Below are 26,139 nucleotides of genomic sequence, written 5' to 3' on the forward strand. Positions count from 1 at the left end.
CTTCACCTGTTGCAGCCTTGGAAGTGCATGTGGCTTTAAACGTTAATAATAATATCACTTTAACTTCTCAATCAGAAGGTCTGTTTTCATGGCTAAGTGTTTGAATGTAAAACTGAAGCCCAGAAGAAGCATAGTTGGAGACAATACAACGATAATAAAGAATAAGCAGGGTTTGTTGAAAAATCTCAGTTGTGTATGTTTCAATAATCAAGCTTCATCTGACCATAGGGGTGTTTGTCCCGTATCTCAGCGTAGGAGTCAGTGGAATCAAATAACCGACTCCATTTACTTTACACAAAAACAGTGTCAGGAATAATACAAGACTGCAGTGCTTACACACTTGATTAAGTTATTTTCCCTCCAACACAAAGCCTTAAAATACCCTCAGTAAAAGAGTGATGGTACAAATTAGTCCAATTTAGTGAAGACATTACCTTGACTGGATGAGTATCTATCAAGGTTGTTTCCTAGCTGTTGCCGATACCTTATTTTACAGATGGAAAAGTCATGAGAAACAGCAGTGGTCAAATATTATGTCAGAATTAAATACATGATCATTGTGTTAAAATGTGCTCAGTCTAAAATAAATACAATACATACAAAAATACACACAATAATGTACACTCATTGATGTGTTTATTCTTGACATGAGTTTTTAATGATTTATGGTTAGTTTAATGAAGACAAATAAGTTAACCATGGAAAACCAAATCTATATTTATTGCATTAATATTACATCAATCAAAATACAAAGCTGTCACAAACTATGTATAATGTATAATCACAATCTAAAGTCACTATGACTGTTATCTATTTCTAAAGTAAGCTACACGCAGGATAAATGTATGTGACAAAGTTGTTTCTGCTCCAGCTCTCTGACAATACTACAAGTGTGTTTATTCCAGACTGCTTCACATCAACATCCCATAAAACCCTGAAACTGTGATATTCCTCTGATCTCCTATTCATGAAGACAAACATGCCGCATTCTGTGAAACCCACAATCAGAAGATTAAACTACAGTAACAAGGAAATAAGTAACATAAAATATAAAAACACAAAATGACATGAATAATAATAATAAAATGAATAAATGATAAAATGTGTAAATCAAATACATACATGACTGATGATGATAAATGATTATACTGAATATAAAATCAAAGAAAATAAAGCACAACACAGATGTATGGTTGAAGTTACACACACAGGTTTGAGATCCTCAGATCCTTCATTTACAGGAATTGATCAATAAACTGTGCAATTGATTCATTCTCTTCAATCTGTCTTAATTCACTCAACTTTGACATTCTGTTCCTGTATTTCCTTCTTTAAAAAAATCTGCAAATTCACTCTCCATTTGTTTTTTGAGATCATCTTTGAATGTGTTAAATTCAGTTTTGATTGATTTGCTGGTATCATCCAGACATGTTTGCAGTGAGTCTCATTGTGTGTCCATCTTCTTCGGTCTCATATTTCCTCTTTTCTCTGTTAGATTCCTTGCCTGTTTTTTTCTGGGTTTCTCTTGCTCTCTTTATCTTGTTTCTCTCACTCATCCTTAAACCTTCATTTAGGTAAGGTTGAGCTTCTGCTTATGTTCGCTGATCAATGTTTACATGCCTAAGTAAAAGCCTAAATGAAATGTTCATCATAAGAAGCGATTTATTCTCTTCAGAAAGTTTGAAATAAATTGTTCTTTCTGATGAACATAATCATAGAAATATTGATAAGTGTCCTGACGCATTCGAGCTTTATAATGGCAGTGATAGGGATCAATGAGTATGAGCCGAACAAAGTGCGTCCATAAAGCTTGGATGCATCAGGATATTTTTTTAATATTTCTGCAGTTGTGTTCATCAGAAAGAAGAAAGTCATATACACCTAGGATGGCTTGAGGGTGAGTAAAGCTTGGGCTAATTTTCATTTATAAAGTGAACCAATCCTTCAAGGGTTTGGAATGACATGGGGGTGAGTAATTAATGACAGGATTTCCATTTTGGGGTGAAGAGAATCTCTCAAGAATCTGTTCTGATTCATCAATACAGTTTCACTGATGATCCTTTACAAACCCTAAACCCAGGATAGAGCGGTTGAGTGAATGTGGTCTGTACTGTGTGGATGAGGCTCATTGTGTCTCCAGAGACGCTGTAGAAGGACAGAATTCCTGCACTGTGATCCACATACACTCCTATTCTCCTGCTGATGATGGACTCTAAATCATAATCATCATCATCATCGTCATCATCATCATACACTCCTGTTCTACTGCTGATGGGCTCTACAGGGAGTTCAGTCCCTATGTTATTGTGTCTGAATGAGTAACTGTCAGTAGAGCAGATCAAACTCCAGGACTGATCATTAGATCCAAACAAACACTCTTTACCCTTTCCCTTCCTGCTGATGCTCTTATATGACACTGATATAGACACAGTATTTCCCTTCCACTCAATCTCCCAGTAACAGCGTCGATCACACACTCTGTCTCTACACAACACCTGACGATAATAATCAAATCTGTATGGATGATCAGGATATGACTGATCTCTGCTAGCTACTTTAATCACTGTGTTCCCCTCAGACAGACGGAGCCATTTATGTGCTGTGTTCAGATCCAGAGTGAACTGATGGGAATCTGATGGAAACAAAACACATCAGGAATTATCAATCTGATCTATTAATGTACACCATAAAAAAGATTTTTGCTACTTCGTTCCCTTGGAATTATAAGGTTCTATCTCACATGTTTGTCAAAATTGAGTTATTCACATATTCATATTCTGTGACAACTTTTATAAATTATATGATGTATCTTTTTTTAAGTTGTGTACATTTTGGTACTTTTTTTTAGAAAACAAAAAGGTTCTAACGACAAAGTCGCACTATAACTTGGTTCTATAAGGTTCTATCTGCGTGAGCCAGTCAGCACACGAGGACCAATCAGGAACAGTGTTCTTTGTCATGTCGGCACCATAGCGGAAGAGAGCCCAAAATAACCCCTGCTAAATTGGTGAAGAAAAGACTAAATCATTTCACACAACATAATGTTTATTAGAAACCTAATGATCGACTATTTTATTTATGATCTTGTCAATGACAGCAGCCTAAATTCCAGGGAATTACAGTCTTTTTGCTTGTTTGCTGTATGTTCCTGAGGAGTTATTTTCAGTTAGACACCACACTAAGCAGCGCTATTAAAAGGATAGGTTGTTGTATAGTTGAAGTAATTTAAATATTTTAAATGTGAAATATTTTTAATTATATATAATCAGTGAAACATTTTTCAATGTTTATTAAACTTTGTTAAATACCTTTGCTGAAGCATTGTCTGTTTTCTTGCAATTTTTTAGTCTTAAAATATCTTAAATTTTACAATATTAAGCCTTAAAGGTATTTAAAGATGTATTACAGAAGCCGCTTTCTGTCCAAACAATAGGAAACTTAAACTTAAATGTTTCCTGCCATAATGGGTTAATAATGTGGCGTTGAGCTCGCGACTCTCCTTCTTTAACACGGAGGTACAGGTCCCTTCTGCTGCTACCCTGTCACCCGCAGCCGTATTGGCTGCCGGTCTGGTTAGCATTCTGGGAGATCTGAGGGTTACAGTGGGAGCTTCTTTGTCGGTCCCGCCCCCACGAACCTCCCACTCCTCTGCAACACCATGTGCCATCGAGTTGCCGGCTGCTGCCGCGGGACCTTCTACGGAGGTTCCCTGGGTCACTTTCGGCGCTCCTGAGGAGGATCAGATGTCAATCAGTGCATTGGAGAGTGGGCTTTTGGACTCTAAGGATGAGGATGCTGAGCTTCCGCCCTCTGGCGTGGTTGCTCAGGCGGAATTGGACTCAGAGTTGACAGCCATGTTTACCCGGGCCGCCGCAGGAATCGGGCTCGAGTGGAACCCTCCACTCTGTCCCGAGCGCTTGCAGTTGGATGATTGGTTTCTGGGTTTCGGAGCCTGGTGTTCAGCCATGTGCCTTTCTTCCCGGAGGTGCATGAGGAGGTTCAGAGGACGTGGATGGCACCTTATACTGCCAGAAATCGTTTTCTGCCTCCTCCACTCTCACTACCCTCACTGGTGGGGCTGCCAAGGGTTACGTGGACATTCCCCTGTGCAGAGCATCTCTTTTCTCGTTGACCAAGTCCAGCTCCACACCATGACAGCACGTCCCACTAACGAGCTTGTACAGTCAGTGCTGAACTGCCTGAACTCGTTCTTGCAGAAAACAGTGGTTCCACTGAAACAATTTCAGAAGCTCCTGGGGCATATGGCATCCACAGCCACGGTCACGCCGCTCGGATTGCTTCATATGAGATCCAACTCAGGTCGCTGTGTGTTATTTATATCCCGGGCGAGCTCAATTGTGCGGCCGACATGCTCTCATGGCAGCTCACGCTCCCGGGAGAATGGAGACTCCACCCCCAGGTGGTCCAGCTGATCTAGAGCCGATTCGGGGAAGCACAGATAGACCTATTTGCCTCCCAGGAATACGCTCACTGCCAGTTGTTTTACTCCTGACCGAGGGGACCCTTGGCATGAATGCACTGGCACACAACTGGCCCCAGGGCCTGCGCAAGTATGCGTTTCCCCCGGTGAGCCTTCCTGCACAGACACTGTGCAAGGTCAGGGAGGACGAGGAGCAGGTCTTGTTAGTTGCGTTGTACTGGCCCAACCGGACCTGGTTACCAGATCTCATGCTCCTCGTGACAGCCCATCCCTGTCGCATCCCCCTGAGGAAGGACCTCCTTTCTCGGGCAGGGCACCATATGGCACCCACGTCCTGACCTCTGGAACCTCCACATGTGGTCTCTGGACAGGACGCAGAAGACTTAAGTGGCCTACTGCCCGCAGTAGTTGACAATATCACTTCGGCTAGAGCCCCCTCTACAAGATGTGCTTCTGCCATGAAGTGGAGTCTGTTCGCTGAGTGGTGTTGTTCCCGCCGGGAAGACCCCTGCTAAAAGGCCCAGTCAGTGCCGTGCTTTCCTTCCTTCAAGATGGTTTGGAGTGTGGAATTTTGGCTGTTACATGCGGAAGCTGTCCCCCTCCACCTTGAAGGTCTATGTGGCCCATATTACGATGTGGTCGATTGCAGGTCGCTAGGAAAGCATGACCTGATCATTAGGTTCCTCAGAGGTGCCAGGAGGTTAAACCCTCCTAGGCCTCTCCTTGTTCCCTCTTGGGACCTCTCTGTCACTCTGACGGGCCTACAGAGAGCTCCCTTTGAGCCCCTTGATTAAGTCGAGCTGAAACATCTGTCGTTAAAGACAGTGCTCCTGACTGCGCTCGCCTCCTTCAAGAGGGTTGGGGACCTGCAAGCATTTTCGGTCAGCGAACCGTGCCTAGAATTCGGGCCAGCCTACTCTCACGTTAACCTGAGACCCCGGCTTGGATATGTGCCCAAAGTTTGCTTTGGATGTCAGCAGAAGGGAAAAGCTGTCTCCAAACAGAGGTTGGCCCACTGGATAGTGGATGCCATCGCCTTGGTGTACCAGTCCCAAGGCGAGCTGTGCCCCCTCGGATTGCAAGCTCACTCCAATGCTCGGATTGCAATGCCTCCTCCTGGGAATTGGCGCACGGCGCTTCAGTAGCAGACATCTGCAGAGCTGCAGGCTGGGCGACACAGAACACATTTGCAAGATATTATGATTCCCCTCGGTAATCCCATAAGTGTTTGTCCACGGTACGGTTTCCCTGACGGTAACGGTGCAGTTTCCTCTCAGTCCATATGTGTCTTCCACACGTTACCTCCCTTCGGGCAGGGTGTGGTCTCCGTAGCTTTCCCCTCCTCGGGGAACGCTTTTCTGGCATTTTGGTCATGGCTGAAAAACGTGGGAATCGAGTCCCGAAGCACTCTTCCCCAGGGGTAAGGAACAGCAGCTTCGACCATCTCCAGAGTAATGCCCTTTCCTCTACATCCCACTGGTATGGAAGACACCCTGGGCTTACTCTGGGCGCTGGAGGGTTACAGGTCTGGGCTAGCACCTGCATTTGGGCATGCCATGGCTTGCCAGCATTTGCTTCCCTAACACTCGTAACGTGGCTTAGTTGCTATGGCGTTTTCCATTGGACCCCATTATGTCAGTATCGATGTAACGTTGAACGTGACTGACTGAATGGGAATGTCAAGGTTACTATTGTAACCAGGGAATGGAGACATTACATCCCCTTGCCATAGCCCTGAGTCACCGCTGAATGGCCGGGTACCCATCTCGGTTCCTCAGCAAAATATGAGTGAAAGTGAGTATGCCGGTCCCATTTATACCCGGATGCCGGGGGTGTGACACGGCATGTAAATCTCACTGACCAATTCCCATTGGCTTGTTTTGTACCACTGGAGGTGATTGGGCTCCCAAGCGAGACCCCATTACGTCAGTATTGACGTAACATCTCTGTTCCCCCCTTCAGTAACCTAGATGTTCTTTCGGCATCCTTCCTCCTCCCCTTCTCCTCCTTTTGTACTTTTTTTTTTTTGCCTGTTATAGGGGGGCAATTGGAGCTTGAGAAGGATATCCTTTCCGAGCCTTGGCTTATGAATGAATGGAGTATGGGGCACATCATTTGAGACCTTCTGATTTCTAACTATCACTGACTATCACTTATCAAGTTGCAGTTTTCATGACCATAAAAAAGTTACACTTTTTGTTATGAGCAAGCAGAGGTTAATAGTTAATAGTTACTAAAAAGGTTAATAGTTCACCCTGCATCCTCTGTCTAGGATCAGAACTCACAGGTTTCTGTCCGTGAGACTATGTTCTGGCTGGCATAAGTTCTCTGTGCAGCATCGGGTCCATAATGAATGAATAATTAAAAGAATGGGATACCCAGAATAATCAAATATCTAAATTAATACATAACCAAAAGCTATTATTAATTTCTAATTAGAAACACAATCTAAATACAATAATCATTTTAAATTGGAGTCAGATTAAGTGCGCAGCTAAAGTAAAATTTAACTAAATTCTAAAAATGTAACTTCAGAGGAGCACTATAAAGACATACATGCATTCGCCCACGCTGTTGGATTATGTTGTTGGGCCGACAGGTGGTGATCCCTACACTACTTTATTGCATTACATTATAATTTACGTGCTATCTGCTCTCACAACTACCACTAGCCTACCTATTTGGCACACTTATTAGCCTACTTATTTAGCTGACCAACTCTAAAAATCTGTGTGCCGGAGCTGTGTGACACATTGAAGAGGGCAGAGAGAATGCATAAGGTATTGTAGTGAAGTGTAGAGCAGAATCAATTAAAGGGTAGACTATGAAATAACACTTGAACAATAGAGCCAGAGATGAAGAGTATTTTTATATTTGTTGCCATCTATCACCGTCAGAAATTAAGCCAAATACCTAGATTTTTTTCTAATCTTATGCATCACGCACTGCAGAGGCGGCATAGAAACAGCATCTGAAGTTGCTTTTAGATGTATTTACACAATTTAATGCTGCTCAAAGAGGTCAGCAAATGCATAATGGAATGAGATTTATTTTATGTTTTAAACATAATGTTTTAAATACAGAAATATAAAATAAATTACAAGATGAAACGAATATGAAATATCACCAGTAGGTGGCAGCAAGTCACTGTATTAATGAATGAGTCATTTTATTCAATTGATTCACTCAAAACACTGATTCATTTGATCTGTTACTTTGCTTTAGAAGTTTAGCTGGCAGAACTGTGTGACATCAATTAGGTTAATACTCAGTGTTAATGAAATAAACTCAGTGTATTGCTCAAAACAACAGTCAGGACTGCTGATTTGCACTTCACTAGAATGTAATCTAACATTCTCTCTCTGCTGTTCAGTGCATTGTGCAGTTTTGACGCACAGATTTCAAAAGTAAATAAATAAAATAGACGGTGTGCCAAATAGGTAGGCTAGGGGTAGTTGTGACAGCAGGTGTAACGTGAATTAATAATTAATATGGTAAAATAATTTCAGGAAACGCAAATTTATGTGTATGCAGAAATAATTGTCGAGCCATTCATTAGTCTGGTTGTTTGATGAGAAAGATGAAATGTCCTTGCAGTGGACGAGTTAAGAATCCGCACAACTGTAGCGGATGACTACTATTATTCTGTTGCACGGAACTGAGAAAGAACTGATGACAGCAGTATCACTGTAAATACATTCTCTTTGTGCTGTCTAGTGTGTTGCACAGCTTCGGCACATAGATTTTGAGTTGGTCAGCTAAATGCACTACGTGTTCTGTGCTACGTCTGAATTGATTGCTAGGGGTAGTTGTGAGAGCAGATGCCACATAAATTTATATTTAATACGATAAATGTATCTTTTTTAAAACTATTTTAATACATTTTATATCAATTTTAATTCTCTACTTTTATTACTATTATATACATTTCTATGAACTGATTGCACTGCAATTTATATCATTATTTAAATTCTTATGTATTTGTTTCCTTTCTATGTAAAGCACTTTGAATTACCCTTGTGTATGAAATGAGCTATATAAATAAACTTGCCTTGCCTAAATTAAACAGTGGTGTGCCAAATAGATAGGCTAGGGCTAGTTGTGAAAACAGATGCCACGTAAATTAATATTTAATATGATAAATTAGTATTTCACTGCACAAAATTTATGTGTACACAGAAGAAAGCTCTGTCTACCACAGCTTGATCTTTTGTTGACCAATCAGTGGAAAGGGGTGTTTTTATTCCCACACATGTAGAGATCAAATATTCCAGCTGTTTATCCATTTTGCTTTTATTGTTTTTCCATTTGGCAGATTCTTCATTTTTCCATTTCAAAGAAAAAAACAAGAAAACAAATTATCCGAAGGTACACGGACATTTACTGTACATTCAGTTTACCATTAATTATTGGCTTATTTCTGCTTATTTTTCCCTTTAAATGTTTGATAAGTTGTAAATAATGCTAATAAGCCCTTAATATATCTTCAGTTCATTATTAACTGTGGCTGTGTTAATGCTTAACTACTGCATAATTATGGACCCTTAATTGTTTCTCAGCATTATAATTTTTTTCAGTGTATCTGAATCATGAATGTGCCTGATCTTTTAATGTGGCTTAACTCTTCATGTTCAATATATCAACAGTGTCTCAGACATGATCAGCTATAAAACTCTTCTGTCATGTTTTCTTTTTCCTTCTGCAGGAAGAACATGAACACACTCAATGAGTTTTTCTGCTTGTTTTCTTAGTGACTTACATTGTAGGAAGTCTTTCCTGGTCCTGGGAACAACGTTGGAGAAAGTGACTGTGGAAATCAACAGACAAGAAGAGTGTGATCATCATGTCAAGAAAAAACTATCCCTGCATCCGTTCCTAAGACATTTCTAACATGATGATCTACATGATATAAGATGATGGAGGATCATTTCTGAGAGCAGATGAATCTCCAGGACTTTACCTCTGTCAAAGATCTTCTTCAGCTCCTCTTTGCAGAAATCCTCCAGTTTTTCTCTCAGCTGATGGACAGATTCTCTCACAACATCAAAAGAGGAGAGAGAACTGAAGGGATTGTCATTTACGTCGGTAGATCCAGGAGGAGCTGAGAGAGACTGGAAACTCTACAGAAAACAGAAATCAAAGATCATCACCTCCACACTTCAGACAATAACCTCCACTACTGTCAGATTTGAGCAGGGGGTGAAAACTTTTGAACAGGATGATGTCCAAATTTTTCTTATTTTGTATAAATATCTTTTTTTTTTTTTAGTACTGTCCTTTGGGAAGCAACAGAAGATACTTCCATGTTTTCCAGAAGAAAAATTAAGAACAATTTACCTTGTTCTTCAAATTCAAAATTCAAAAAGTTTTCACCCCCCTGCTCTTAATGCATTGTGTTTCCTTCTGGAGCATCAGTAATTGTTTGAAACTTTTTTTAATAGTTGTGTTTGAGTCCCTCAGTTGTCCTCAGTGTGAAAAGATGGATCTCAAAATCATACAGTCACTGCTGGAAAGGGTTCAAATATGCAGAAGATGCTGGAAAACCAAAGATTGTGCAAGATTTTTCTAAAGAACTCTGGCCATTTAACTGATCAGGACAAACACACAGTATTAAGAATCAAAGTTACATAAACTTTTGAACAGGTCATTTTTATAAATTCACATATTTTCTTGTCTTGTGGACTATATGTAAACATATTTTATGTCAAATATCTTATTCAGGACAGTAATAAATAAAAGATAACATGCATTTTGTATGATCTCTTTTATTTTGTTAAAATGATTCACATTTTCACAAATTCTGCAAGAGGATCTCAAACTTTCAAGCAGTATTGTATACTGTACATATATAGAATATTTTTTTTTTTTTTTTTTTTTTTTTGCATGTTTGTCACACTGTAATGTTTCAGATCATCAAACAAGTTGTTGTAATTCAACCACAATGGCAGGTTTTTGAGCATGAACTGCCTTTTTAAGGTCATGCCACAGCATCTCAATAGGATTGAGGTCAGGACTTTGACTAGGCCACTCCAAAGTCTGTCCATTTTATTTTTCTTCAGTCATTCAGAGGTGGACTTGCTGGTGTGTTTTGGATCATTGTCCTGCTGCAGAACCCAAGTTCACTTCAGCTTGAGGTCATGAACAGATGGCCGGACATTGTCCTTCAGGATTTTTTGGTAGACAGCAGAATTTATGGTTCCATTTATCACAGCAAGTCTTCCAGGTCCTGAAGCAGCAAAACAGCCCCAGACCATCAGACTACCACCACCATATTTTACTGTTGGTATGATTTTCTTTTTCTGAAATGCTGTGTTACTTTTACGCCAGACGTAATGGGACACACACCTTCCAAAATGTTCAACTTTTGTCTCATCAGTCCACAGTATTTTCCCAAAAGTCTTGGGGATCATCAAGATGTTTTCTGGCAAAACTGAGATGAGCCTTTATGTTCTTTTTTCTCAGCAGCAGTTTTCATCTTGGAAGTCTGCTATGCAGGCCATTTTTGCCCAGTCTCTTTCTTATGGTGGAGTCATGAACACTGACCTTAACTGAGGCAAGTGAGGCCTACAGGTCTTCCTACAGGATGTTGTTGTGGGGTCTTTTGTGACCTCTTGGATGAGTCATCGCTGTGCTCCTGGGGTAATTTTGGTCAGTCGGCCACTCCTGGGAAGGTCCACCACTGTCACTCGCAGATGCGCTGTTGTGCGGTCACAAAAATGGACGGGGTGTGCAAATGTCCATGGACCCTCCTGATGGCGAAAATTATGCAGAAAAAAACGCAGACGGACCAAGTATACTTTGGGCTTGAGTCAAACCGCCACAGACAGCGCACATCCTGAGCGAGATCCAAGTTCACATGAATGGCCTGTTCAGGGCACAAACAAGAAAACTCACTATTCAGAGTCAAAACTAGTCAAGTAAATGTTGGCAACCTCTTTAAGTTTTTCTTCACTGTGCTGATGAACATTGTGAGAAAGAAAAGTTTCTTGCTCGCTTTGCTTGCGCTGACCGAAAATATACATAAAAAACACCAGGAGACAGGAGAGACGCTCAGACATTGCAGTAGTCTATTGAACAGTGAACAGTGGCCATGCATGTGGATTTGGACATGGCATGCCAGGTGGACACCATTTATTCCTTTGCCCCGCAATCATTTCATAGCACGTTACCGCATAACCGACGCGCTGCGAGGATAATAAAAGATTAGTTAGAAAACAATGTCAAATACATCTTGTTTAACACAAAATACTTCTCGATTGACGAGTATTCTCATTTTTTTCACTATGGCCCACAAGAGAAATATATATATTTTTTTTAAATTTGATTAATCTCTCATCTTCTCTAAGAGAATATGCACCGTTAATGCAGTGCCACATGGCAGACGATTGGTCGGTTTTTACTTTTTAGTTTCTGTAGTGAATAGTTGACTGATGTTTGAGACTTCTGCACCAGCATTTACTCTCATGAAAACTTTGCACATTGCTTGTGATATCCACTGGCTCGCCTTCATGGATTAAAATGGAAATATTTTCAATATTGCAATGTGCCATTTTTCTTCATCACCAGTTGCACGCAAAATGATGGACAATGATAGACATTTCGTGCACATAATTTTATGTGTAAATTATTAAATAAATGAATAAATAAACAAGTAACAAGAAAACTTAACTTAAACTTGAGTTCTTAAAATTTCAGTGAATAATTTGCTGATGCAAGTAAAAAGTATTTTTAATAACTTAAAAATGACTTGTGATTGGACATGATTATAAAGTGGTGCCCATTATCCTAATAAAATGCATCAGTTATCATCTCAGCTGTATTGCATAAATTATAGAATTTTAGTGCAAGCACAGTGTGGTCAAAAAAGAAGAGGAAATGAGGATCTAAATGAGGATGGTGAAACATGGATGTAAGCTGAATGAAGCTAGTGGAAAGGGAGGAGCTGAGGAGCTGGACGGAACTTGTGAGGATGATGGTTTTGGATGACCTCCATGGTTGGAATGCAGGAGCTTGGAGGTTGGACAAGACCAGCGAAAACAAAGGAGCCAGGAGGCTGGGCAGAACCAGCAGAGGAAGGAGGACCAGGGAACTATTCAGAACCAGAAAGTCTAGTAGGCCTTATGGGACCGGTGGAGAAGAAGAGAGTTCAAGGTTGGGAGAATAGGCTGGAGTCCATTCCAGTATATATAGGTCAATGAATGCTAGCTCCAGGACCACCATATTTGGGATCCTTCTCCTCTTCACCAACTGTGAAGAGGGTAACGCAGCTGGAGAGCACAGACTCCACATACTCACAGAATGTTCCTTGAGGGCCATCCACAGGCAGGCACGCCTCTGACAGCTCTTTGAGGCCAGCGTGATGTAAGGTGCACAGGAGTCATCTGGGTAGAGCACCATGTGATCTAGAAGGAGATACTCATGGGTGTGATCCTCAAGCAAACAATTATGAAAATGCAAATCCATTTGATCAGATTGGAAGATCACTTGAAGAAAATTTGGTGAATTTCTCAAAATCAGTACCATCAAGATTTGACCATGATGTAAACCAAAAGGGAAAATTTGGTTACATTTTTTTTTAAATGTTCTGGAAGTTTTGTACTGTTCGTGGCACTAGTGGAGTTTGGCAGCTAAATATATATCCCAGAAGAGCTCAGAACATTTTTCCTAAGAGAATTTCAGAGATTAAATGCATAGATAATTCAAAATGCTTTCCGACAGAAAAATAACACAAGCAAGAACACATTTTAAACCAAGCATGACAACTTTCATTTTACAATGATCTTCCCTCTCTCTGTGCACGCGCGTATGTGTTTATGAGAGAGCTCGCGCAGCACTGAGACAACAGTACTTTTAAATGCATAAGTAACTAACATGCTAGTTTTCATACAAAATAAGTAGGCTATGTAACATATTTAGGTACTTTAGTTATTAACACAATAACGCAACACATGTAGGCTACGTTTCTCCAGACTCACGCTTGTCAGTCAGTCACACATCACAGCATTTTCATAATCACTAAGCCATATAGCGATTCAATTTTATTTAGATTTGTTGCTCAACATTACTTGATCATTTTATACCCATTTACCTTAAGGAGTTAGAAGTACCGTGACTACTATACTGTCCTCGCTTGAGAATTCAGTCACTGAGACGGCGGACTGGAATGAGGGATTGAGCAGGATTTTGTCTCTGTTTAATGATAGGCCGTATGCATTTGTCAATCATCCCCTCTTGCTATTTGGGGAAATGAACCCAGCACTCAGATTGGTTGAACTTTTTTCTTTTGCTTGGTTTGAGAACAACGCGTGCACTGAGCCAGATTTTTGCGTATTTTAGAGTACAAATCATACCAGCGTACTTTGAGGTCAAAATGCATACCCGCTACGCAAAATGCATACATGTTGGCAGGTCTGTAAGTGTCGTCTATTTAAAAAAAAAATACGATCAGACAAAGATCTAACTTATAATAATATAACACAACACAGAATTCCTCATTCTGAAATGTTCACACGGCTCATTCTGAAATGTTTCTCTGTGAGTCTCTTGCTCAAGTCCACTATGATCCTGTTCTTCTAGATCTCTGTTACCTGCAGGAAATGGATGTGATCCTGTGTGTGTGAAAGCTGCTCCAGCTCAGCGTCTCTCCTCCTCAGATCATTGATCTCCTGCTCCAGTCGCTCCAGTCTTCCTTCAGCTCGACTCAATGCAGTAATTTCCTGATCTCTCATCCGCTGTGTGGCCTCAGAGCAGCTTCTCTCAATGGAGCGGATGAGCTCAGTGAAGATCCTCTCACTGTCCTCCACTGCTGTCTGTGCAGAGCGCTGTTAGGACACACATCACAATCACACAGTGGCTTCAGTGAGTCCTGACTGAGACTTCTCAAACTTCTCTTCTTCTCCAGACTCACCTTATGAGACTCCACAGCCTCTGTCAGCTGCTGAAGATCTTTCTCTCTCTGCTGGATCCTCTGCTGGAACAACCTCTGTGTCTCCTTCAGCTGGTTCTGGAGCACAAACCAATAACAGAGATCATACTGCTGTCACTATATCTGTCAGGGGTCTGTCACTTCTTGGTTTTGTGACAGAGCCCTGACGCTTCTGTATTATCTTGTTTTTGTGTGAGCGTGCAATCACTTGTCTGTGTGCCCCCTAGTGAAAAATAAATATACTAAACTGTATTTAAAATACATTTATGTTATGCTAAGTATACTACAATTGCATTTACATATTTATGTACTTAATATAAATACCTTGCAATTGTACCTTTATTATACTAAATTGGTATACTTACAGTCTGTCTGCTAAACTGGAGCAAGTATTTTTGTGTTGAGGTCCAACTAAAGATATACTTAAGTATATTTGATTGTGCTATAGTGGAACAATTGCAAGTATACTTTAGATACACTTTATATATCTCGAATTCAAATTACACAGGGATTATACTATCCTTACTAATAGTGATATTAAACACATTTTATGCTTAATATTAAGAAATATGCATTGTGCAATAAAGAAGAACTCCAAATAAAGTTTATGTAAAATATTTTTGCCAGTATGTCAGTAAATATAGTAATCAACATTTGAAGTGGATCAAAACCAAAAATCAAAGTTGTCCTAAAACCTTCTCAGGACAACTTTGATTAACTCTTTTGATCCACTTAAAATGTTGACTACTGTATATTAATGGGTGTGTAGTTAGTATGAAATTAATGTAGGCCTATTTTAAATATATTTTGGTAGGGTTTTTACTTGAGCAGACTCTGCATCCATTGCCTCTGACATGATTTCTCATGCACCTAACTCAGAAACTCCACCAGTTACCCAAAATCCAGAGTTACCTAAACTTATAATTATGAGTTGTGCTGATGTTGTTACATGTGCCCTGGGTCCATATTTTCATCATATGGACTCCATTTCCCACAATTCCCCATCTAGGAACCAATCATGCACTCACACCTGTTTCCCATCAGTGACCCTTTATAAGCTGCACTCACACACACGCCTGAGTATTGTTTCTACCTTTGAATTTTACCTCGTCTCTGTGTTCCTTGTCCTTGCCTAGGCTTGCCTGTGTTTTGACTCTGGATTGTTTCCTTGTTTGATGAATGTTTTCTGCCTGTCTTGACCTTTGTCTGTATTTGGATTACTCTTTTGCCTTGCTTTCCTGCATCTGTTTGCTAGTGTTTGACGCTCTGCCTGTACGAGTACGTTCATTCGGTTTATTAAAGCCTGCATGTGAATCTCCAACTCCGTTGTCCCGCTGCCATACATTACAGAATACTCAGCCATACCAAGATCCAGCTGCTTTTATGATCCTTTCGAGTTCAACCATGAATCCAGTCAAGCAGCTACTACAGCTTTGGCAAAGAGACTTACCTATTGAAGAATGTTCACCAATTCTGTGAGTTATCTTTTCAAGTTCCATTTGACGATGTGGCTTTGAAGGACATTTTCCGTTTTGGCCTAAATGAGCCAATAAAATCCTGGTTTCCTGAAGGGAAGTTCAATTACAGTCTAAGAGACTTTATGGATTATGCCTTAATTTTGGGTGCTTCATTGTTCACTGTGGGGGAGAAAGAGAACTTTAAAAACCCAAAGAATTTTTTTCAACAAGCTCCGGTGGCAGCAGAGCTTGTACCGTTGCAAAGTTCTATGCCTTCCACTCTGATTGTCACGACCCCGATTCTCTCTGCACCTCCAAACCCAGTAATTCCCTCACCAGGGCCTGTTCATTTGATGACTGCATCGGAGTCCGTTCCTGTATTTGCAGCCATTCCAGAGCATCATCACGTTTCAGCAGATCTTCCAGAGCCTCATGTCTCAGCAGATCTTCCAGAGCCTTGTCATGTCTCAGCAGATCTTCCAGAGCCCTCAGCCAAGAAGGCTGCCACACCTGAGCCCTCAGCCGAGATGGCTGCCATGCCTGATTTCTCAGCTGAGATGGCTGCCACACCTGAGCCCTCAGCCGAGATGGCTACCACACCTGAGCCCTCAGCCGTGGTCCACCTCTCTGCTTGAGTCCAGTCCAGTATCTGTCCCAGTCCTAGAATCCAGCCTTGTGGTCAGCCCTGAGTTTCCTGTCTGCCTTGACACAACCACGGAGGTCGTTCCTGAGTTTCCTGTCTGCCTCGACATGACCACAGAGGTTATCCCTGAGTTTCCTGTCTGCCTTGACTTGACCACAGAGGTCGTAGCAACATGACCAGGGAGGACATGCCAGTCAGAGCTATGGAGGGTTTTTCTGAGCTTCCCACCTGTACTGTCATGGCCCTAGGGACCAATGCTAACCTCTCTTTGTTTCATGTTTCAGTTTCTCCTGTTCAGCCATGTGGGTTCCCAGTGTTACCCTGTATTGGCATTACTCTTGTGGTGGAGGGAAATATGCCACCGCCTTGTGGGGGGAAATACTAAGCACTTAACTAAGGAAGACTGAGTGAGCAACAGGATCTTAGTCCTCCCACCCAATGCTTTTAGTCATTGTACAACTGAACTGTTAGTTGTATGTGATGCCTATCGTGTTGCACTGTATAATGCTCAAGATGTGGTGAGGTGGGCTTCGGGATTTAATTGTTACATGGAAGCCACCTGAAATGTATGTGCAAAAAATGTCTTGGTTACAAAGGTAACCCTCGTTCCCTGAAGGAGGGAACGGAGACGTACGTCGGACAGACCGACGAATAGGAATCTCGCTAGAAAGGCCAATCTACTTCGAGTGTGTTACGTGTTCAGATTGTTGCCTCCTCTCCTTTTGTTATTGGTTGTTTTTTTTTCTCCCCTTTGTTATTGGTTTCTTGTGTTTCCGCTCTCCGCTGTCTCTCTGTTGTAGGTACCGTGATTGGTTACGTAATCTGTCGGCTGCCGATGGGTAACCGGAGGACTCATCAGGGTCTGCCCGTAGGGACTCTCTGGAGCAAAAGAGTGCATGTAGCGCAGCAAGCCGACACTAAGCCGGGGCCTCTCCATGCCTCTGACCTGGGGCGAGAACACGGGAGGAGACCGGCTCGACACAAAGGCTATAGTATCTAGTGAATGTGTTAGGTGTCGCCCAGCCCGCAGCTCTACAAATGTCTGTTAGCGAAGCGCCACGAGCCAGCGCCCAGGAGGATGCTACACCTCTTGTGGAGTGAGCATGCAACCTGAGCGGGCAGGGCATGCCCTGAACTTGGTAAGCCAGGGCGATGGCGTCCACTATCCAGTGGGCCATCCTCTGCTTGGAGACAGCCTTTCCCTTCTGTTGGCCTCCGTAACAAACAAAGAGCTGGTCTGAGGTCCTGAAGCTTTGAGTTCTGTCTATGTACAGTCGCAAAGCGCGGACTGGACAGAGCAAAGCCAGGGCTGGGTCTGCCTCCTCCGAGGGCAGCGCTTGCAGGCTCACTACCTGGTCCCTGAAGGGAGTGGTAGGAACCTTGGGCACATAGCCAGGCCGGGGTCTCAGTACCACGTGGCTGTCACCCGGCCCAAACTCTAGGCACGATTCGTCGACCGAAAATGACTGCAGGTCCCCTACCCTCTTGATGGAGGCCAATGCAACCAGCAGCAAAGTCTTCAGAGACAGAATCTTTAAGTCTGCTGATTGCAAGGGCTCAAAGGGAGCAAACTGAAGTGCTCGAAGCACCAGAGCGAGGTCCCAAGAGGGTATGGAGGGAGGTCGAGGAGGATTTAACCGTCTCGCCCCCCTAAGGAACCTGACGACCAACAGGTCGTGCTGACCAACAGTTTTGCCATCTATGTGGTCATGGTAAGCGGAGATAGCAGCAGTGTGGACTTTAAGGGTGGAGGGGGACAGCCTACGCTCCAACCCTTGCTGCAAGAAGGACAGCACGACTCTGATCGAGCATCTTCAGGGGTCTTCTCGGTGAGAAGAACACCACTCGACGAACAGGTTCCACTTCGAGGCATAAGCACGTCTTGTAGATGGTGCACGTGCCGAAGTGATGGTGTTAAGTACCTCGGGGGGTAAGTCACCTAGAACCTCCGCGTCCCGCCCAGGGACCAGACATGGAGTTTCCAGAGGTCTGGATGCGGGTGCCAAAGAGTGCCCCGTCTCTGAGAAAGAAGGTCCTTTCTCAGAGGAATGGGCCAGGGAGGGGCTGTCGCGAGGAGTGAGAGTTCTGGGAACCAGGTCCGGTTGGGCCAATAGGGCGCAACTAACAGGACCCGCTCCTCGTCCTCCCTGACTTTGCACAGTATCTGTGCAAGTAGGCTCACTGGGGGAAACATATTTGCGCAGGCCCCAGGGCCAGCTGTGTGCCAGTGTGTCTGCCCTGAGTGTTCCCCCGGTCAGAGAGTAAAACAACTGGCAGTGAGAGGTTTCTGGTGAGGCAAACAGGTCTACCTGAGCCTCTCCGAACTCTCTCCAGATCAGCTGGACCACCTGGGGGTGGAGTCGCCACTCTCCCGGCAGCGCAGCTCGTGAGAGCCCGTCGGCCGCACGGTTGAACACACCGGGGACATGAATGGCGCGAAGCGACCTCAGATGCTTCCGACTCCACAGGAGGAGATGGCGGGCAAGTTGCGACATGTGACGTGAGCGTAGACCACCTTGACGGTTGATGCACGCAACGGTCGCAGTGTTGTCCGTACGGACCAGTACATGCTTGCCCCGTAGCGGCCCTTTGAGGCGGCTCAGAGCAAGGCATACTGCAAGCAACTCAAGGCAGTTGATGTGCCACTGCAGATGGGGTCCCGTCCAAACCCCTGAAACTGCAAGCCCATTGTACGTGGCACCCCAGCCGGTGGTCGAGGCATCCGTGAAAACCACAGCATGCCGGGACACCTGTTCTAGGGGCACTCCTGCCCGAAGAAACAAGGGGTCCGACCACAGGCTGAAGGCTTGGCGACACTCCTGTGTGATTGCCACCCGGAACGTGCCGCGTTGCCATGCCCATCTCGGGACTCGGCCTTGAAGCCAGTGTTGAAGTGGTCTCATATGGAGCAGACCGAGCGGTGTTACAGCTGCTGCGGCCGCCATATGCCCCAAGAGCCTCTGAAAGTATTTCAGTGGGACCGCTGTTCTGCCGTTGAACGTATTCAGGCAGTTCAACACCGACTGAGCACGTTCCTCTGTGAGGCGTGCTATCTGTTCGACCGAATCCAACTCCATACCGAGAAAAGAGATCCTCTGCACCGGGGCGAGTTTGCTCTTTTCCCAGTTGACCTGAAGCCCCAACTGACTGAGGTGTCTGAGCACCAAATCTCTGTGTTCGCACAACTGATCCTGAGACTGTGCTAGAATAAGCCAGTCGTTGAGATAGTTGAGGATGAGAAAACACCCTGTTCTCTCATGGGAACAAGGGCTCCCTCCACAACTTTCGTGAAGACGTGGGGAGACAGGGCCAGCCCGAAGGGTAGGACTCTGTACTGATATGCTCGCCCTTCGAACGCGAACCACAGGAATGGCCTGTGTCGCGGAAGAATCAAGACATGAAAGTACGCGTCCTTCAGGTCGATTGCTGCAAACCAATCCTGGGGACGGATGCATTCGAAAATGCGTTTCTGCGTGAGCATCTTGAATGGTAGCTTGTGAAGGCTCCGATTCAAGACTCGCAGATCCAGGATAGGTCATAACCCACTGCTCTTCTTGGGTACAATGAAGTAGGGACTGTAGAACCCTGACCTCATATCGGCTGGAGGGACCGGCTCTATCGCGTCCTTCGCCAGTAGGACTGCGATCTCCGCACGCAAGACAGGGGCATCGACATCTTTCACTGTAGTGAAGAGGACGCCCCTGAACTTGGGGGGACGCCGGGCAAACTGAATCGCATAGCCGAGCCTGATGGTCCGAATGAGCCAGCGAGACGGACTGGGGAGCGCTAACCAGGCTCGCAGAGACCGTACAAGTGGGACCAAAGGGACCACCGGCGTACCCACAGTGGGGCAGCGAGGTGGAACACAGGGACGCAGCTCGAGGGGCTCTCTTTGCGAGGCGGCCCGAAGCGGCGTCACAGTGTGCCTGGCAACACTTACCTGGTTCCACGTTTGGACAGAGGGAGCAGTCAAGGCTTTTTTTACCCGCTTCTCGCTGCTGTCCGCTGGCGACAGAAGAGGGGGATGAGAGTGGTGAGGTTCCTGCCCTCCCACTGCTCTCTGAGCCCTCTTCAAACCCGGAAATGAAGGAAACTGCTCTTTCATTGAAAATTTCGGAACACAAACAGACATTAACGAAAGATTCTCCATCTCCGGGTCGCCCGTCCTAGGGCCTCTTGCTCTTGGCTTTGCCGCCCTTCTTGGCGGGGGCCTGGACGGGCTGGGCACCCCACAGGCTTCCCCACAGGCCTGGTAAGACTTGCCGGTAAGATCCGACGAGTACTTACAGGCCCGGGAAGTGAGAGACGGCTCCCCCCACCAGGTAGAGTTAGGGCACAGTTGCATGGCAACAGCCAGTTCCACAGGGGGTATGCGCGTATAACCCTTAGCTGCCCCACCATCAAGGGTGGTGAGGGAGGAGGACCCACCAACATGGTTTCAGGCAGTAAAAGGTGCCTTCCATGTGCCAGGGAGTTCTTCATGCACCTCCGGGAAGAATGGCACTGGGGTGGGGGGCTGAGAACCAGCCCTTGCCACCCCGAGATACCAATCATTCAACCTCGAGGGTTCGGGACACGGTGGAGGATTCCACACGAGCCCGGCCCTGTTGGCGGCCCGGGAAAGCATAGCCATCATTTCCGGGTCCGAATCGGGCACAGTTGTCACTCCAGAAGGAGGCAGCTGCGCCGAATCGTCATCCCCAGAAGTTTCAGGCTCACCCTCCGATGCAGCAATCGACATCCTGTCATCCTGGGGAGCCCCGAAGGATACGGATGGTACACACCTCTGGGGTGGTTCACCACGTTCCCCCGGCAGCTCTACTGGCTGCGGAGTGCAGGAGGAGTGAGGGTTCCTAGGGGGTTGGTTCCCCGAAGGAAGCGCGCTCACCGTCACCCTCAAATCACCAGTGCCGCTGCTCGAAGCAACCCTCTGAGGGGGATTGGAATGAGGCAGCGGCACTGGGACTCCGCCCCTTTGCAGGAACTGGAGTCTAGACCGCAACTCTGCAACGGTCATCTTCCCGCAATGGGTACATGACTCATCCACATCCACGTGATACAGCGTTTGAGACCATCCCGCGGTGACAGATAACGACCGCATCCAGAAACACACAAGTAGAACGACATCTTTAAAAAGACGCGAATCAACTTGTGTAAGCTCTTTTAGGACTACTCTTTTAGGTGCCGAAGCACGCAGGGGAATGACCGCTGCAAACATAGACAGGGAATAGTGCAGCCTGTCGTGTGCACTCTCTCTCCTTGTAGCCGCCCTCTTACCAGCTGTGAGAATAGCTCTTAAGCGCTCAAAAGCGCACAGTTCACCAGCCGTGAGAACGGCTTTTACAACTGGACTTTGCTCTCTTGAAAAAGGCAAAAACAAAACGAAAGTGAAAGTAAAGAAGAGAGATCGGTCCTGCTGCAGTGCTGTCCACCTGCACCAACACAAAAGAGAGATCTTCCAAAAGAAGCTGACTCGTAGTAGAAAACACGCTCATAGACACCACTGTTTGTAACAGAAGGTTCGGCTCTGAAGCGAAAAGCTGAAGATGCAACGCACCTGCTGCTCATTATATACCCGCGCTGTGAGGCGAGCAGCTGATGCATATGATTGCATGCCAATGTGCATTGGCTCGTTGTAGTTACACTCTAGCGAGATTCCTATTCGTCGGTCTGTCCGACGTACGTCGAACGTGACCGACTGAATGGGAACTCAAAAGGTAAGTGGTGTTGTCTGCAAAACCCACCCTCCCCAGATCTAACGGGATAGGTAAGACACCCCCACTCCTTAGTGACTCCGAATTAACAGTTTCAGCTTAACTAACAAATATATTTATTTACTAACTGAATAGTAATTGTTTTCTGAATTGTTATTGTTTTTTGTTTTCACAGGAGAAAAACAAATTAAGTTCAATCAAATATTTCAATTTCAATCAATAAAAAAACAAATAAAGAAAATGAAAATCAACAAATGTTTCAATTTCAGTTCAATCTCAAAAACATAATAATAATCAGTTTCCCTTTTTAAACACACTGAAAAGGTTTCAGTCACTTTTAAATAAAGTTCACTTGAATTCAAAAGTCCACTTAAATTCACTCCAATTCGGCACGAAAAGTTCAAAAATCCAGGGCGAAAAATGAAAAAGTTATACTCTGTCCTTTCCTGAATTTACGACTCAAAAAGTTCACGAATGTGCACAGAAAAAAATCTATGAATCCTTTTGCAGGTAAATCCACTATTCACAGTTCCAATAATGATAATTGTGCGATTCGAAAGTTCAGTTCTGATCTCTCACAAAAGAAAACAATGGTTTGCTTACCAGAGTTCAGAAGAAAACAAAGAAAATAGTGTACATTGTGACACTGTCACACAAAAGGCATGTTTTACCACTCTATTTATTACATCGATTTTATGTATAATAGAGTTTTAGTTGGTTTACATGTTTTTTCAGTCCATTTTATTCCTCTTAATATTTTAAGTGTGTATGTCTTTAAGAAGTGAATGGTTGGCCTGTCATGTGACCAGTCACATGACAGGAAGCAGGAAAAACATCTGTATAAAGAGAGCAGCATGGCAAACAAACACAGACTCATTAACAGTCAACTGGATTGTGGAGTTACCATTTGTGGACTTACCTCTCCAGTCACAACCTTTACAACCTTTGGACTATCACTACATGGACATTTGTATATACACCGGTGGACACTCACTTTGGGACTTTATCAGCACACTAGGATTCTTGGACTGTTTTAGGGTATGGTACTTTGGACTGTATGCTTTTAACAGACTGAGTTTTCCTGGTTTTATTGTGTTGTTTTAAAGTTCCTGTGAATATTGTAAATACACAATTCTTATTTAACTTTATCACTGTTTTATGTCTCATTCTTTTAACCACTAACAAACTCACACAGTAAAATCTGACCCCATTTTAAATCTTGTGACACAACCAATTTGGCTGATCGTTACAACATCACCACTCTTAGTTCGTGGACGAGATGTTGAATGATGTCCAATGGATGGCAGGGTTTTGTCTCTTCACTCAATAACCTACAGCGCTTGTCCCCGTGATGCTGACGACAGCAGCTTGATCCAATGAGCCGCAATCCCAGCTGATGGAGGCGTATTGAGAAGACGAACAACACACGGCCCTATCCACATGAACCCTTTTCACACGATTCAGTAGCAGCGTTTACTGTTTCAATTTCGTTTGAACAAATGAAACAAAACTGTAATTAAACTCAAAGGAAACAAGAGTATTCAACTCCTACGCCGGATCACTTGCTAACCGTTAGTAAGCCTTTTTACAGCTTCACGCACACATATAGACACGATGGAAAACTTGTTGTGTCACGTTCAATAAACAACTCATAAGCATGAACAGAGACTTGTAAACTTCATGCATCTGTAATGCGTGTCACTGGTCTAAACATAACTTTGAAATTATAAACTACCTGAAAAATGAACGCATTCGTCTTCAGTGCATCGCTGCTCATTTCACCGTCTCACCTTTCTCTCTTCACTCTTCGTGCGCATGTAATGGCGGCGCCCACGGAGAAAAACAAAAAAGTCTCTTTCAAATAAAATTATAAAATAATAAAAGAAGGCCTTGCCTTCTTGTATCTGTTTGCTGGTGTTTGACCCTCTGCCTGTATGACTACGCTCATTCTGTTTATTAAAGCCTGCACATGGATCTCCAACTCTGTTGTCCCGCTCCCTACATTACAGATGTTCATGTGCATTTTATCTCATAAATGAATACTTCCTGAAATGATTTGAAAACACTGTAACTGCTGACACTAAACCTTGACCCTCATTGGCCTGCCCCAACATCCTACCATTGGTTGAACCAGAAGTTGACACATATATACCGCAATGATTGATGTATGTTTTGAACACGCCATAAAGCCAATGCCATCACACTTACCACCAATCGGTTTAGCTGTACTTTTGCTCAACAACCAAACTCTGGAGTGCACACTCGTTTGAATCTGTGTTGCAGTTATGACACATTTGTCAGAAGGAAACTGGGTCAAGAAACTCATTGCAGCTAAAGACACAAGTCTCACCTTGTATTTCACATCTGAGAATGCTTATATTTCATACCTGTTTCTCTGTCCTCTGTGCTGCAGCTGATACAGTTTCATGGTTTTTATGTTCATCCATTGTACAAAGCAGGCATATACACTTCTGATCGGTCTGGCAGAAAACCTCAAGGAGTTTATCATGTGTTTGGCAGATCATCTCCTGCAGTCCTCCAGTGGCATCAGTCAGATTGTGTCTCTTTCTTTTAAAGAAACTCTCATGTTCTTCAAGGTGATTCAGACAGTAAGAGTTCAGACACTCCAGACAGGACTTGACGGCTTTGTGTTTTCTTCCAGTACAGACGTCACACTGCACATCTCCAGCTCCAGCGTAACAGTCAGCAGAAAGTTTTCTCTTCTTCAGTTTCTCCACCACTTCAGCCAGCATGGTGTTTTCAGCTAAAGCAGGTCTTGGACTGAAGGTCTGTTTGCACTGAGGACAGCTGTAGACTCTCATCTGATCCTCCTGATCCCAGCAGCCTGTAATACAGCGCTTACAGTAACTGTGTCCACAGGGAATGGTCACTGGATCCTTCAGGAGATCCAGGCACACTGGACACTTGAACTCATCCAGAGAAATTCCGACTTCTGCCATTTTATTGCATAAATACTGATATACAACCGCACAACAGCTCAACTACACTTCAGTTTCAGTTTCTCTGAACTGAGGAGTTTCCTGTTTCCTGGTTCTGTTCTGAGTGACGTGTGAAAAATGTGTCTGCAAATCTGTAAAGCAGATTCTGGTCCCACTTTATATTAGGTGGCCCTAACTACTATGTACTTACATCAAAAAGAAATGCATCAATGCACTTATTGTGTTTATATTGTATTGCAAAACACACTGCTATTGAGTTGGGATATGGGTAAGGACATGTTTGGTGGTATGGGAAGGTTTCTGGGTAGGTTAAGGTGTAAGAGAAGTGTCAACAGTGTAATTATAAAATTACAGAAATTAATTACAGATGTAATTACATGCAGGTAGTTACAATGTATAAATATGCATGTACACAATAAGTGCATTGTTTTCACATGAATTGCAGTCAACACACTAATTTTGTCCTTTCTGACTTACATTTATTGTTGTTCATCATTTTTCCTAGCACCTGATGGTATGCATTACCTTGATATTTTGCACTGTCTCTCTATGTTGAGTCCATTTGAATGTTGCACTGCAGTAAATAACTGCATCTAGCTGAAAAAGCCGCATCCACAGGCAGCATATAGAGATAGGAAGGCAACAAGGCATGTCCGAATCCATCACTTGTCCATGTCACATCCTGTATTCCATACAGTCTCAATGTGTTTCATTTAGAATTAAGCTGTTCTTTAGTAAAGAGATGTGAAAAATGTGAAAATTTAGTGGTGAAAAATGTTAATATCCCACAATCCTGTGCATTCTATGACAGTTGAGCTAAAAAATAAGATTAAAGGTGGCATCTGAAAGTTGGGATTGGTGGTCAGTTTGTGAGTAAATGTATGTCTTTTGATGTAATTTCTAGTGCAAATTAATATTGTAGTGATTAAATATTCACTTATTTAACAAAGCTCTCTGTTTTCTTGCAGATCACTGAATTGCCTCAGAAGTCTGTCTGAA

At 43.6% G+C, this 26,139-nt stretch overlaps 1 protein-coding gene across 1 annotated transcript; it reads right to left on the bottom strand.

The window, feature by feature from the left end:
• Positions 1 to 655: 655 nt before the first annotated feature.
• Positions 656 to 25,204, bottom strand: LOC137024704 (tripartite motif-containing protein 16-like). The gene is made up of 6 exons (XM_067392528.1): positions 24,568 to 25,204; positions 14,349 to 14,444; positions 14,029 to 14,262; positions 9,402 to 9,561; positions 9,201 to 9,248; positions 656 to 2,632 (listed from the first exon to the last, which is right to left on the bottom strand). Exons 1-6 carry the CDS (start codon positions 25,138 to 25,140, stop codon positions 2,037 to 2,039), a joined length of 1,707 nt encoding a protein of 568 aa, XP_067248629.1. The 5' UTR covers positions 25,141 to 25,204; the 3' UTR covers positions 656 to 2,036.
• Between the last annotated feature and the right edge of the window lie 935 nt (positions 25,205 to 26,139).

Source organism: Chanodichthys erythropterus, chromosome 8, assembly GCF_024489055.1.
Source record: "Chanodichthys erythropterus isolate Z2021 chromosome 8, ASM2448905v1, whole genome shotgun sequence".
NCBI classification, from domain to species: Eukaryota; Metazoa; Chordata; class Actinopteri; order Cypriniformes; family Xenocyprididae; genus Chanodichthys; species Chanodichthys erythropterus.